Source organism: Eptatretus burgeri, chromosome 20 (genome assembly GCF_056783735.1).
Source record: "Eptatretus burgeri isolate ZD-2024b chromosome 20, Ebu_testis_v1, whole genome shotgun sequence".
In the NCBI taxonomy this organism is placed as follows: domain Eukaryota; kingdom Metazoa; phylum Chordata; class Myxini; order Myxiniformes; family Myxinidae; genus Eptatretus; species Eptatretus burgeri.
Window position 1 is genome coordinate 523983 of NC_140980.1, and position 14795 is coordinate 538777.

General features: G+C 43.2%; 1 protein-coding gene across 4 annotated transcripts in view; it reads right to left on the reverse strand.

The window, feature by feature from the left end:
* Positions 1 to 14795, reverse strand: part of LOC147008234 (uncharacterized) — a 43675-nt gene that overhangs the window by 4601 nt on the left and 24279 nt on the right. For 3 of the 4 annotated variants that reach the window (XM_085865221.1, XM_085865218.1, XM_085865219.1), the window contains one exon: positions 10983 to 11246. The exons of the other annotated variant lie outside the window; for it this stretch is intronic. In XM_085865221.1, the coding sequence (XP_085721347.1) occupies positions 10983 to 11246 (264 nt within the window). The remainder of the gene's footprint in view (positions 1 to 10982; positions 11247 to 14795) is intronic. 4 annotated transcript variants of the gene reach the window in all.

Genomic DNA, 14795 nt, shown 5'->3' on the forward strand with positions numbered 1-14795 from the left:
TGGACAAATACAACGGTTCAGGAAAGGAAATAGAAACCCAAAACTAAAAAAACGAGAATTCGAAATGTAAAAATCAAACACAAAATTGGAGACAAAGACCTCGAGTGCTTGGGTGTTGAAAACAAACAATGTGGAAACCAGAACGGGCACTCGTAGAGCGCATACCTTCGCCGCCGCTACTTCTTTGTTCTTAGCATGCAAGTGTGGGGGATCAGAATCGTGAACATTTTGGTGCTGGTTTCCTGTCAATCGGATAAGAGTTGACTGTGTTATGGCAAAAACCGCATATTTGCAAGTTCGTGAGCCCCCCGGACCTTTGACCAAGAACCGCAAACAATGGTAATAACGTTATTGTGTCGTGCCGTATATCAAAAGATCGGGCATTCAATCCTGAACATGAATATGCGACATGGCACAGTGACTTAACAACCCGTGTTAGTGGTTATGGGTCAAAGGTCAGGGGGGTCACGACTTTGAAAAATGTGCGGTCTCAGTCATAACACGGTCAATTCTTATCCGATTTGCATGAAACGCAAGCTCGCGTACAAAGGCCACTACATGCACGAATATGTATGTCCTGAGAAGATCATGGCGGCTTTAAAGTGGCTTCAGCAGAACAATCCACTGTACGAGGATGTTACAATCTGCATGAACTGGGAAGAGATCTGGGAACGGGATGAATCTGATCTGTGGGAAGCCATGACTCTCAACGAAGGCGTGCCATCTCTAGCCGTTGTACAATCACCGACGACATCATCACTGGTAACACCAAATAATTATCAGGGTCTACAACACTTAGCCAGATCACGACATCTTGAGATCGTCAATGACATTCACCCGACAACACCATCACACTGGGTCTGATTGGAGAACAACACTTCGTGGCCCTAGAAAACTCCACCAACCACCAGGCAACACAAAGCAACAGCCCCAGGAGACAACACGAAGACCAACCAGATGACATTCTTTCAGAGGAGGAAAGCAGACTGAGGGGGATTCCATATGACACTCTTCTTCAAGAAGAAGGAAATGCCGACAAGACTTACTCAGTGGCTCCAGCAGAAAATGAAAAACCCTGTGCCTTTGTGCTTGATGAACTATTTGAAGAACTCGCCAATCCTGTCAAGTATCCGCATGGCAGTGGTGGGCTTTCCGCGAAAAGACCAAAGAGCATTACTCCAAGGAAGTACTTCAATCAAAGACCACTCGATGCTGATGGACGCTTTGCCAAGGACATCGATTATTTGCTTGCAGCAGCGTACACGGTGGAATCCAAGCAAATACGGGATGATCTGCAGATATCGATGCGACAAACACACGGAATGAGCTTCCAGAACCGCGCAATCAACGCCGGTTTCTTGAAGTCATCTGACAATGTACAAGCGATGATCCGCACAGACACAGCATTCCGGTTTCTGAAGAACGTACGTGGATCTCCTGCGAACTGGAAAACGACGCTACTGGATTTATTAGCCATGGTGCGGCAACTCGGCACTCCCACTTGGTTCTTGACACTTTCAGCAGCGGACATGCAATGGCCTGAGGTCATCCCAGAGTATCGCCAGGCAATACGGGACCAAACTGAGTGATGACGATGTGAAGAACATGACCTGGGAGGACAAGTGTAAATGGCTCAGAAACAACCCAGTCACAGCGGCCAGACAGTTTCAACACAGACTCGAGACATTCTTTCAGGAGTTCATAGGGTCCCAAGGGCAATCCCATTGGACATCTTCAGGACTTCATGATCGGCGTGGAATTCCAAGCTCGTGGGTCGCCGCATGCGCACACGATCCTGTGGATAAAAGACGCACCGAAGATCGGAGTCAACACGGATGAAGAAGTCTCTGCGTTCATCGACCGCTGCCAATCCTGTTCCATACCTGAAGATGATGAGGATCTACAGGAACTCGTGACGTCTCTCCAAAGCCACACCCACTCGCGCACCTGCAGAAGAGGCCAAAACTGTCGGTTCAGATTTCCTCATCCACCGAGCCAAACAACACTCATCGCCAAGCCACCAACAGCAGAAGATCCTGTTGTCGCAGCCGGCCAGATCAGCGAGAAGCAAGAGGTTCTTCTGAAAGTGAAACGGGAATTAGAAAGTCCAGAGTGTCCTCGGGACAACACGCTTCCGGATTTGCTGCACAGATCTGCTCCAACATGAAGAAGCTCTGAAAGTTGCCAAGGCAGGAAAACAGATCATTCTCAAGCGTCAACCACGTGAGGCATGGGTCAACCAGTACAACCCGGACATCCTTCGGACATGGAGAACAAATATGGATCTCCAATTCATCGTTGATCCATATTCTTGCATCATCTACATCACGAGCTACATGCTGAAAAGGGAGAGAGCCATGGGAGAATAACTCAGAGCAGTCGTGGATGAATCTCGAGGAGAAGATATCAAGTCAAGACTCCGCAAAGTCGGTTCAGCATTCCTGAACAACAGAGAGGTCAGTGCTCAGGAAGCAGCCTACAGACTACTCCCTTTGCCACTGAAGAAAGGCAGTCGAACAGTCGTTTTCATCAACACTGCCCCAAAGGAGAAACGAGTGGCAATGCTTAAACCGCGGGCTCAACTGATGGACATGGACGATGACTCAGAAAGCATCTACTGCACATCTCTCCTCGACAGGTATGCGGCTCGGCCACAGACTCTCGAGGACATGACACTGCACTTTGCCTTCAGCTTCGCATGTGGTCCACGCAGCAAAAGGGAATACATGCCTGCCAGCAGCGAGAAGCTGAACTCTCTCGGATCGCGTCTCTCGAAGCTCAAATTGCTGATCATTGACGAGGTTTCCATGGTTGGAGCAGATCTCCTTTATCACATACATCGGCGACTACAGGACATTACAGGAAAATCATATCCCAACTCTCGTTTTGGAGATGTCAGCATCCTTGCTGTCGGGGATCTCTTTCAGCTGCAACCTGTCGGTCAAGATCATGTCCTTGGCCTGCCGTCTGACTGCGACGCCAGATTACATGGATCACTTTGGGAGGAAAACTTCTCCATGATCGAGTTGACGGAGAGTATGAGGCAGAAGGACGACAAGCAATTTGCAGATTTGCTCATGAGGGCCAGAACAGCTTCCTGCACAGATCACATCCACAAAGTCCAAGGAAAAACTCTTGAGCAAATTGTTGTTTCCATGGAAGGCAGAGGGAAATTTTATGCCAGGCCAGGCATACGTCGCCATGAGCCGTGTACGAGCTTTGCAGGGACTTTTCTTTCTCGGGTTCGACCCGTGTCACATCCGCATTAATCCAGTCGTTCAACGAGAAATGGATCGTTTGAGCAACATTCCGAAGAGGGAAAACCGCCTGGCGCGTTACGAGACTGAGAACAGATGCGTCAAAATTGGTTTCCCAAACGTCAGATCTTATCTTGAGCACTTGGACGACATGAAGAACGATCCAGCCATCAAAAAAATGGATGTCCTTTGTTTTGCAGAGACATTTTTGTCTGACGGCCAACGACTGGAACCAGAAAAACTGCTCAAGAATGGCATGAAGTGCTTCCGAGCTGAGAGGCCCCTCGACCACGGAATTCACAGGGGGGCGGCATCTTGATTGTGGCACCAGAGGGGATTGACACCAACGAGTTTGAACACGCCAGCAACAGTACTTGAGCACAAAGGAATCTCTGTTAAAACTCACCAAACGACAATCAACATCGTGACCGTGTACAGGCCGCCATCACAGAGTCCAACGACATTCAAAGATCGTCTTCAGCAACTGCTGATCACACTGAACACAGAAAACCTGACCGTTCTCCTCGGAGATTTTAACTTCGACTTACTCCACGCCCCGGACCACGACATCCCCAAGCTGATGACTCACCACGGGTTCCGCCAGTGTGTGACCGGACCAGCGACAGACCAAGGATCGCTGCTGGACCACGTCTATGTCAATCACTCCGGCACCGTCCATGTTGATGTTGTGGACACATATTACTCTGACCACGACATAGTTTATGTCTCTCTGGAACTATAACTAAATTGTTCGACTAATTTACAATTCATTCTTCTTCGATGTTTTGTGTTTTGTCAAATGACATGCGTAATTTGTTCATACGATCTCTTATACATGTACTTACCTTTAAGGTAAATATGTCTTTTTGGTTACCAGTTTAGGCATTGTAATTTGAAGGATAAATTTGTATATGAGCCTTGCATTGGAAGTTTCTCAGTTGTTCTCAAATAGTACAAAACAATGAACTGTTTTAACTGTACAATGAATGTTTGTTTGTTCGCAATAAATAAAGTATTTTGAAAAAACAGGAACTTGTGTGTGCTGATGCCCCTAAAATGCCAAAATCTAAATTTGCTTATGACATGACCAGTTGTCATCAGATTGACTTAACCACGACACCCACAAAGGTTCTTATCATGCTTATTCGATTCACATGAAACCAGCACCAAAATCTTCACTGTTCTGTTCCCCCCACTCTCATGCCAAGAACAAAAAAGTAGCGGAGGCGAAGGTATGCGCTCTACCGAGTGCCCATTCTAGTTTGTACCTGGCACGAGAGTGTGCGGAAAAGAACAGGGAACATTTTGGTGTTGGTTTCATGCAAATGGGTTTTGATTTGTTTGACCGTGTTATGACAAAAACCGCATATTTTGAAAGGTCGTGACCCCACTGACCTTTGACCCCCAACCGCTAACAAGGGTAATGACGTAATTGTGTCATGTCGCCCATCAAAAGATTGGGCAATGAATTCTGAACATTTTGGCATCGGTTGCATGCCAATTAGATCAAAATTGACCGCGCTATGGTAAAAATACGAATTTGACCTTTCCGTGACCTTGACCTTTGACCCGATCGCTCCCAAAATCTAATCAAATGTTCCTTGGATAATAACCCATCATCCCACCAAATTTCAAGCGATTCGGTTGAATACTTTCTGAGTTATGCGAATAACAAACAAACAAACAAACACATATTCACACATCAGTAAATAAATAAATAAATACACAACGATCAAAACATAAACTTCGCAACAAAGTTTGCGAAGGTAATCAAATCCAGCTGAGAAGTACAAACACCAAAACAAGCACCAAAAATTTGGAATCCCCTGGAAAATCCTGAACACTATAACGACGACTACAACTACATTTACCACTCCTACTCGTCTGCATGCCCAGCGAAGGGGTGCAGTGATACCCTTTTTTGGATTGATCCTTTTACATGTCGTTCCCTTGGGACTGGAGGATCGTGAGGTTAGGGCAAACATTTTGGAATTTTTTTTTGCCCGAGGTGCCGAAGATTGCTCGCAAAATCCCGAAGACTCACATTATAATCATTCCCGATTTGAATGGAGTGAAATTCCCGAATTCCCACACAAAACCTATTTATGAAGTCAACAAGACAATAAAACATCAAATAGAAATCTCCATCTGATTTTGAATCAACAATTATGCTGTGCTGTTCGTTATAATGATTATATAATTTATTATTATATAACAATATGTTCGTTATAATTATATAATTTATTATTATGTTATGTTAGTTATAATTATGACGTCATAATGACACAGGCGATCGAGGCATTTCCTTTCGATGTTTTGTTATTCCTTTTTCAGGATTTCAAACCCGTCCAGATCCTTGTTCTGCTCTTTTCTCTTCTCATAAATTGCTTTGGATAATTATTATCCCGCCCCCCGGAGGGAGGGAGCGGGATATTGTAATCGTTCGGGTTGTTTGTCTGTCTGTTAGCAACTTTACGGCAAAACGGCTTTAGCAAACACGATCAAATTTAATCCACAGGTGGGCAATGAACCTTGGACGACCCCATTAACTTTTGGGTCCAATTGGATCAAAGGTCAAGGTCACGAAAAGGTCAAAATCGTTTTTCGCTCATAACTTCGTCAAAAATGATCTGATTTACTTCAAACTAAGCTTATAGAGAACCTTATTCTATTTGTCACTTATAATCCTTCCCATTCCTACAGTGAAAAATGCATATTTGTGAAGATCGGTAAGGTCCGAAGTTTTGGGGATCATGGTCATTGGTTAAAATTACAAATTTTCCATTAAAACAAAAATATTCCTTATTCTATTCCTTATAATCAACATTCAGGTTAAGGATGTATTAAATTTAAATTTGATCCCCAAAATAACTTTATGCCTTAAATGGGCGGGATTTGTTGTGCCTGGCACCACTTGTTAACCTCCGCCATCGAAGATCAGAGGTTCCTGTTTTCACCCCTTTCTGTTTGTTTGTTTGTGAACAGTATTACGGAAAAACTCCTCGACGGATTTCGACGAAACTTGGTGGGGGGATTTGGTATGGTCCAAGGATCATGCCATTAGATGTTGGACTCGGTCCTAAATCCAATATGTCCGCTATTGCGGCCATTTTGAAAAAATATTTGAATTTTTTTTTTTTTGCATTTCTACATGTTATAAGTGATTTCCAACAAGAAACATGCCAAAATTATAATTGCGGCTGATTTTGGAACTTCAGGTGGATATGCCCACGTAAAATCAATTTCTGTCTCAAGGAATCTAGTTATGACGAATGAATTGAGTATGTAAAAGTTAAAAGTAAAAGGGAAAGTTGCAAACTATAACTCTGTGAGCACTGTTGACGTCAAATTGAATGAATAGGATATCAGGTTCACTTGTGTGATCAAGCAGTATTGGCGGCGGAGGTTTTGCACTCCACCGAGTGCTCCCCCTCTAGTTTGTTCTTGTTTTTATATTGTCACAGAATCGCTCCCGTTGCTCTGATTTATCACTGGTGCAATGTCGGCACTCTTTAACTTCCAGGTTCCTTTTTCAGATCCTGGTATCACATTTGGTTCGTGCTTGCAAGAGTTCTCTGACACTGGGATATTGACGTTTTTGCACGTGTTGGTGGATTGCTCTCGATACCTTGTTGTGCCTTTGTGTGTGCAGATGTTCTGACATGATGTTTTTACATCTCAAGAGAAGGGGATGGTGTTTTCTATTTCTATCTTACAGAACCTGCACCTGTCCTTATTGACTCCATCCGGCCATTTTCTTAAAGTGTCCTTGGTTTTGGGTATTTACAGTCCTTATAGACAGTCCACACCCCCTTTCAAAATTTTCACCTTTTGTTGCCTTCTCACCTGGAATTAAATTTCATTAAATCAGACTTTTCCCCTTTTATTACTGTGAGTCTGTTGGGATTGAACTCTCCCAACTTTGCACACCTTGATTGGGAAATATTTGCCCATTCTTCTGCACCAAACTGTTCAAGCTCAGACAAGCTGCGTGGGGAGCATTGATGGACAGCAATCTTCAAGTCATGCCACACAGATTTTCGATTGAATTGAGGTCGGGACTCTGACTGGGCTACTCAAGGATATCTTTTTACAGTGCGTGCACTGTATACAATTGCACCGAGTTTGAAATGTCCCCGGTGTCCCCCCCCCCACGTTCCTCAAGTGAGCCAATGATGGCCGTCCGGTAGAAAGCAGTGCGTAACCGAGACAGAAATGGTGACAATTGACAGAAATACCCGAGTATTTCAATGGAAATTTGTGAAACTAATGTGTTCAAAATGTGAAAACCATTGAATTTATTGCTTGACAGAAAAAAACCAAGAAACGCTCCCCTCTCATGTATGAACTAACGGAAGACGTCATTTCTGCCCACCATGGCATTTCGCGCCAAACGCCAAAAGCTAAGTTCTTCTTATGTCATCATTCTCTTTAATATTAGCCATAAACAAGTGTTTCGTCGTGCATTCGTAGTTTAAATTTACTTACAATTATGGCAGATATTGGTGGCAAAGTGATAAGTGGTTCTTTCAATAACAGTGAACTCATTCGCTTTACCACACGCGCTGTATTGAAGGATTTCACTTGCTGTTCCTCAGCCACTCCAGTGGAGCTTTGGTTGTGTGCTTCGGGTCGTTATCATGCAGTTCGGTGAACTTCTGTCCCAATTTCAGTTCTCTTGCTGAAGGCAGCAGGTTTTCTTCTCGGATTTTTCTGTTTTGCTCCATCCATTTTCCATTCTATCCTGACAACTCACACCCTCACCATGTCTCTCCGAAAGGACTACCTGGAACCCCCCTCCACCCCCCAGCCACTTTCTCAACATTCCTTTTTAAGAAGTCCTTTCATTTAAGCTTCTGGGTCTCACTATCTGCGATGATCTTTACGAGGAAAGCCACATCTCCAAGCTGGCCTCCGAAGTCAATTGTCAACCGTACATCCTCCATTGTGCTTCGTCCTTCCTTGGCACACCTGATAATTATCCAACCATTTACAAGACTTTCATCCACAGTCTGATGGATTACTGCTCCCCCTTCTGGCGTTGTGCGAATGCCTCACGCCAAGCTCGACTTCACGCTGTGGAAACCAAGGCTTTTAGGATCATTGGTATTTCCCGCGATGAAGCTGAGTCTTTGGATCTCTCACTCTCTTACTGGAGGCAGGTCGGTGGGTTTCTACCTTCTACCATCTCCTCCCTGGCCTTGTTTACCCCTACCAACCCCCCCCCCCTGCTCTGTCTGTGATCTGTCCCCCTATATTTCCTCAGATTATTCAAGGTCTGACAAAAAACCCCTTCTGGTGAAACTGCCAAAATCAAGAATCACTGCTCACCTTCACTCCTTCAGTCCTCTTTCTTCCTGCCTCTGGAACAAACTCCCACACTCTCTTCAATCCCACTCTTCCCGCCAGGCCTTCAAAGCAGCTGTTCACCATCATCTCATTTCTTCCCCCATCCAAATTCTTGATATTTCCTACCCCCGTTGATCCACCCCAAACACACCTTGTTCAATTTCTCTGTTTTCCTTCCTGAAAGTCCCTGGAGTACCGTCTTGTTTACCCTATCCCATCCCTCTCTCTTCCACAGATATCCTCTTGTCTTTATTCCACGCTATTTTGCGCTTCCCTCTCCCTCCCTTCTTGTCCCCTCCCTTGTGATACGTTTCTGTGTATTAGCTCTGACACAAGCCAAGACTTGGAATGCAAAAATCAAATAAATAGTGCCCCAGTCCCTGATGATGAGAAACATCCTCACAACATGATGCTGCCACCACCAGGCTTCACAGTAGGTGTGGTGTCCTTTGGCTGATGTGCTTTGTTGGGTTTGCACCAAATGTAGCGTTTTGCATTTTTCCATAAGTTCCATCAGACCAGAAAACTTTTTTTCCACATGGCTTTGGAATCTCTCGAGTGTTTTTTTTGTGCACATCAAACAGGACTCAAGGTGGGCTTTTTTGTGTTATGGCATCCTTCCTGCCACCTGACCGGAGAGCCAAGACTTGTGGAGTGCTTGAGATATTGTTGTCACATGCAAACCAGTGATCAGTCCTTGCCCTGAAGGCTTGCAGCTCTTTCCAAATTGCCATTGGCCTCTGATCAGTCTCCTTGTTTGGTCATCCAGTTTGGAGGGACGGCCTGATCTCGGCAGGGTCTTGGTGGTAGCATACGCTTTCCATTTCTTAATAATGATTGTCTTGACTGTGCTCCAAGGGATATTCAAGGTTTTTGAAATATTTTTACACCCATCCCCTGATCTGTGCCTTTCCATAACTTTAACCGAAAGGTCTTTTGAAAGCTCCTCGATTCTCATGGTTGAGTCTTTGCTGTGAAATTCACTACCCAGCACTGGAAACCCACAGGAACGGCTGATTTTATTCTGAAATAATCAGAATTTCGACAACAATTTAAACAGCGGAAAGCCAATTAACCTGGTGTGTGATTTTGAAGGTGATTGGTTCCACCTGAGCTAGTTTACAATTGCCATTATAAGGGGGGGGGGGGTGGACACTTATCCCACAAAGATATTCTAGTTTTGTGTTTTTAATCAATTTTTTGAAACTTGTATAATTTGTTTTTCACTTGGAAGTTGTGGGTTACGATGTGAAAATAAAGGTGTACAAAGTCTGATTTAATGGATTTATTTCCAGGTTATAAGGCATCAAAAGGTGAAAATTTTGAAAGGGGGTGTAGACTTTCTGCAGACACTGTACTCTGACTCGTTCTCCATCTCAGTTAACATGATGTCTTCCAAACCACTGCAAAGTGCCTTCTTTGTCTCTTACCAACTCTTTCCAGATATTTTCACCATCTTCCTGCTCTTTTGTCGTTCTCCCAGTTGTCGGTGTATATTTGTTGATGAATCTTTTTGTATTTTTCATTTCTCTTCTTTGCAATCGATGGCGCTGGATTTGCTGTTATTTCCATCCCATGTGTGGCATCATATACTCGCACCTGTTCCAGGAAATTCGTTGCTTTGATGTATTGTTTGATGTCGAGATACAGATGATGAACGAGCAAAGGCCTTGTTACACACAGAACAGTTGAAGGGTTTCTCTCCGGTGTGCATTCTTTGGTGTCTGGACACAGATGATGAATGAGGAAACAACATATTGCACACAGAACAGTTGAAGGGTTTCTCTCCGGTGTGTATTCTTTGATGTCTATGTAAGTTCGATAATTGATTGAACGCTTTGTTACACACAGAACAATTGTAGGGTTTCTCTCCGGTGTGTATTCTTTGATGTTTATATAAGTGTGATAATTGCTTGAACGCTTTGTGACACACAGAACAATTGTAAGGTTTCTCTCCAGTGTGTATTCTTTGATGTACTGACAGAGTTGATGAATTAACGAACGCCTTGTTGCAAACAGAACACTTGTAGGGTTTCTCTCTGGTGTGTATCCTTTGATGTTTATGAAAGTTAGACATATGATTAAACGCTTTGTTACACACAGAACAATTGAAGGGTTTCTCTCCGGTGTGCAATATCTGGTGCTCATGTAAGTATGATGACTGATTAAATGCTTTGTTGCAAACAAAACGCTTGTTGGGTTTCTCCGCTGAATGTGTTTTTTGATGACGAAATAAATTTGATGACGAACAAAAGGCCTTCCGGCATTGTAAACTCTTGTAGGGTTTCTCACTGGTGTGCAACCTTTGATGTGTCAACAGATATGAAGAAGATGCAAATCCCATCTGACACACAGTGCACCTGTATGACGTCTCACCTGTGCATATTTCAACACATCCTTTTAAACACGATGAGGAGGTGAAGTTTTTGTTGGTAACAGGAAAAATGTTTGTCTTCTCACTTCTTTGGCTCTCCTGTTGCAAGACAATGATCCACCTGTCGCAGTTGTTGTTGTTTGAAGACACACACCTAAACTTGTCACCATCCTGACAAAAAGTCTCTGTCAGGTGATGATCAAAAGAAACTTCTTTGTCCAATGACGAGGAACAGTTGACACGTGAAGATGTTTCAAATTTTTTCTCTGCAAATTGACAATGGAGCAAAACATCAAGAAATCACTTTTACAACTTGAACAGCACTTGAAGAGCACAGTCTCACCTTGCACGTTCATTCTGAATAAAATTACCATTATTAACTGAATTCCCCACTATTATGGCCCACTACTATCATGGCCCACATGCTCGTGTCATCCATGCACCCCATGACATCACATTGTTTCTTAGAATGGGTTATGAACGTCAAAAAATTAATTATTCACTCACGTCTGGTCAAGAATCAGAAAAATGAAGTTTCAGATTTTTCAGAGAAGGATTTCAATTAAACCAATAATGGCTGGAATAAGACTTCACTGATGACGTGATCATTATCACTGATCATGATCACCCCATGGGGAGTTGACAACACGTGCAAAGTTTCAATTATTTTCGTTGAGTGGTTTCAGAGAAAATGATATACAGATTTTCCCTGCAATTCAATATGACTGCCATTCCATGTGACATATGACGACAATGGAAACAATAAAAACATTCTCCATCGGGAGTTCCTCCTATGTTGAAAATTTTGCATCGATCGGATAAGCGGAAACAAAGAAAACAATTTTTTACGTGAAAATATGAAGACGTTGACACGGAGACAGACAGACACAAACGAACACAGACAAACCGAACACATTAGACATATACAACAGTTCAGGAAAGGAAATAGAAACCCAAAACTAAAAAAGAGAATTAAAAATGTAAAAATCAAACACAAAATTGGAGACAAAGACCTCAAGTGCTTGGGTGTTGAAAACAAACTCAATGTGGAAATGATAGCTGGAAAGATAATAAATAAATAAATATATAATAAACACCACCGTTTGAGGAAGCAAACCACAGGAGAAAACAAAACCACATGTTTGAGAGTAACCCAAAGAGATTCTTCAACGAATTTGGGAAACAAAAGCAGAATGTGTCAACTCCCCCTGAAAAAAGAAAATATGGGGAAACATTCTGGGAAGGAATTCATGAAGATTGAAAGAAACACAACAAGGAAGCAGAATGGATCGTGAAGGAATAAATTGGAAAAGAAGAAGCACCATGTTGGTCGAGGAAATGTCCCCAGTGATTATTGATGAAGAAATAAATAATTAAAAACAACTTCAAAAAATGCCACCAAACTTTAAAATCCAGGCCCAGACGGAATTCCAAACTTCTTGCTGAAACAACTTGACCCTCTCCACAATCACGACACCAGGACATTCAAACAACTGATCCGAGAGGAAAAGGAAGTGCACGAGTGGTTCGTAGAAGGAAACACATTTCTCATCTAAAAATCTGAAGAATCCCAACATCCTCACAAATACCGGCCAATAACATGTCTACGAACAACGTACAAACTTCTAACAGGAATCATGACATAAATGATGTTCCATCATCGAACCCAATAAGTACGTTTGGAGGTAAAACAAAAGGGCCACCACCCACAACTGAACAAGGCCGTACTTGAATATTTCAAAATGCAAAGAACCAAATTGTCCACCACCGGGATGGACTATAAGGAAGCTTTTGACAGTGTTCCACATTCATGGATGATAAAATGCATGTAAATATACAAAATCAATCCCCAAGTAATCAAACTGATTGAGAAAGCAATGGAACTCTGGAAAACAACGTTGATAGTGCAGCACTCAGAAGGAAATATCGAAATACCAGATGTGAAGATATGGCATGGGATCTTCCAGGGAGGCAGTCTTTCCCCCCTCTTGTTTTGTCTGGCTCTGGACCCACTGAGTAACCTCATCAACAAACATGGACTGGATACACCCGAACAACCAATAGAAGAACATCCAAAGAAACAGGAAAGGTGACACACCTGTGATACGTGGATGATTTGAAGCTCTTCCTGACCCAGCTGTTGTAGCTGTTGAAATTATAATTGAGGCACAGTAACACCAACCAAGGCTGAACTGGCCAGAGCAATGACCACCACACGAGGAGACACCAACAACGCTGCCAAAGCGGACTCAGCAATGGCAACAAAACGAGTTATGAGACACTGACAGCAGCTGCATTGGCCTTGGCAACAATAAACAACTCTTAATGTAAGAGGCACCGACAGTGAGGAAGATATGAAATACTGAAAATTTGGGTCAGGAGACAGGAGAGAGTAATAATGTAAGAGACGATAAGGAGGCAAAGGAGAGAAAGGTTGTCTCCTGAACTGCTCAATTTAATGTGATGCAAGAAAGGCACATTCTCTGAATTTCATGTGACAAAGTTAATTTTAAAACTTACTCAAACAGTAAAGGAGGAATCGGGAGTCCACGGTGTGCTGAGAGTGGGATACTTCAGCGACCACATTCCCTGACGACAAAGAACCAACTTCACCCCGCTGAATGTTGCTCTCATCTACTGGTCGGTTGACTCCTCAAATCTACTTCCCTGCTGTTGTCTTGGAGATGAGTTCAAAGTAGGCATCTCCTTGCTGGCCTCATCGAAAAGGCAGCCTGCCGGTTCCTCCACTCTCTCCTCACATGCTTCCAGTCACGTATTGTCCTTCATTGCTTGGAGAACCCCAATTCAACCTCCCTCTGAGACAGCTTGATCTGTGGACTGGGGTTGTTCTCCATGTTGGGGTGTGACAAAGCTTTCACCCTCGAAGGACTTTTGCGACACAATTGGCCTGTCGGATTCATCCGATGTGCACCCACTGGACAAAATCTTTTGAACATGGTCACAGCCAACCTTTCACCCATTTATAACCTGCTGTGGAATATTTTACAAACTGGTTACCTGAGATAAGTTGTCACCTTAAGAGTCGTGAATTAACCACTCTGATCGACACAATTATATTTTCATCACTGATCTGCACAAGATACCCATAATGACAAATTGAAAACATGTTTTTGGAAATTTTAACAAAAAACTTACCCCCGTGTGGGGATGACGGTCATCTCTATAATGTTTTTTTACTATCATAATCGATGAACCGTTGCCAGATATCTCCTAAAATGACAGACTGGATAGGTTTTGAAAATGGCGGCTTTCACAACTTTCCTGACCTCGTGACCTTGACCCTGACCTCGAATCCGGGGGAAAAAAGATGTCGTTGGGTATCACTCATCGACCTCTACCCACATACCAAATTTCATCAAGATCGGAAGTAAAAAGTTTTCTTTGTACCGGGAGGTGTTTTTGACCATCTTCCAGGTTACGTGGCGGCCAAACGGGACGGGAATTCAAAAATCTGTCCGGTTAGATACAAGATAATATTTTTTTACTATCATAATCAAGAAACAGTTGCCGAATATTTTGTAGAATGGCAGACGAGATAGGTTTTGAAAATGGCGATTTTTATAACTTACGTGACCTCGTGACCTTGACCCTGACCTTGAACCCGGACAAAAGTTATATCGTTGTGCAACACTCATCGACCTCTACCTACATACTAAGTTTCATCAAGATCGGAAAGAAAAATTGTTGACGGACGGACGTACGGACGGACGGACATTTGGTCCGGTCCTCACTCTCCTAAAAACTGAAATGTCTTGCAACAATAAGTATTCAACCCCTTTTCTATGGCATTTCAA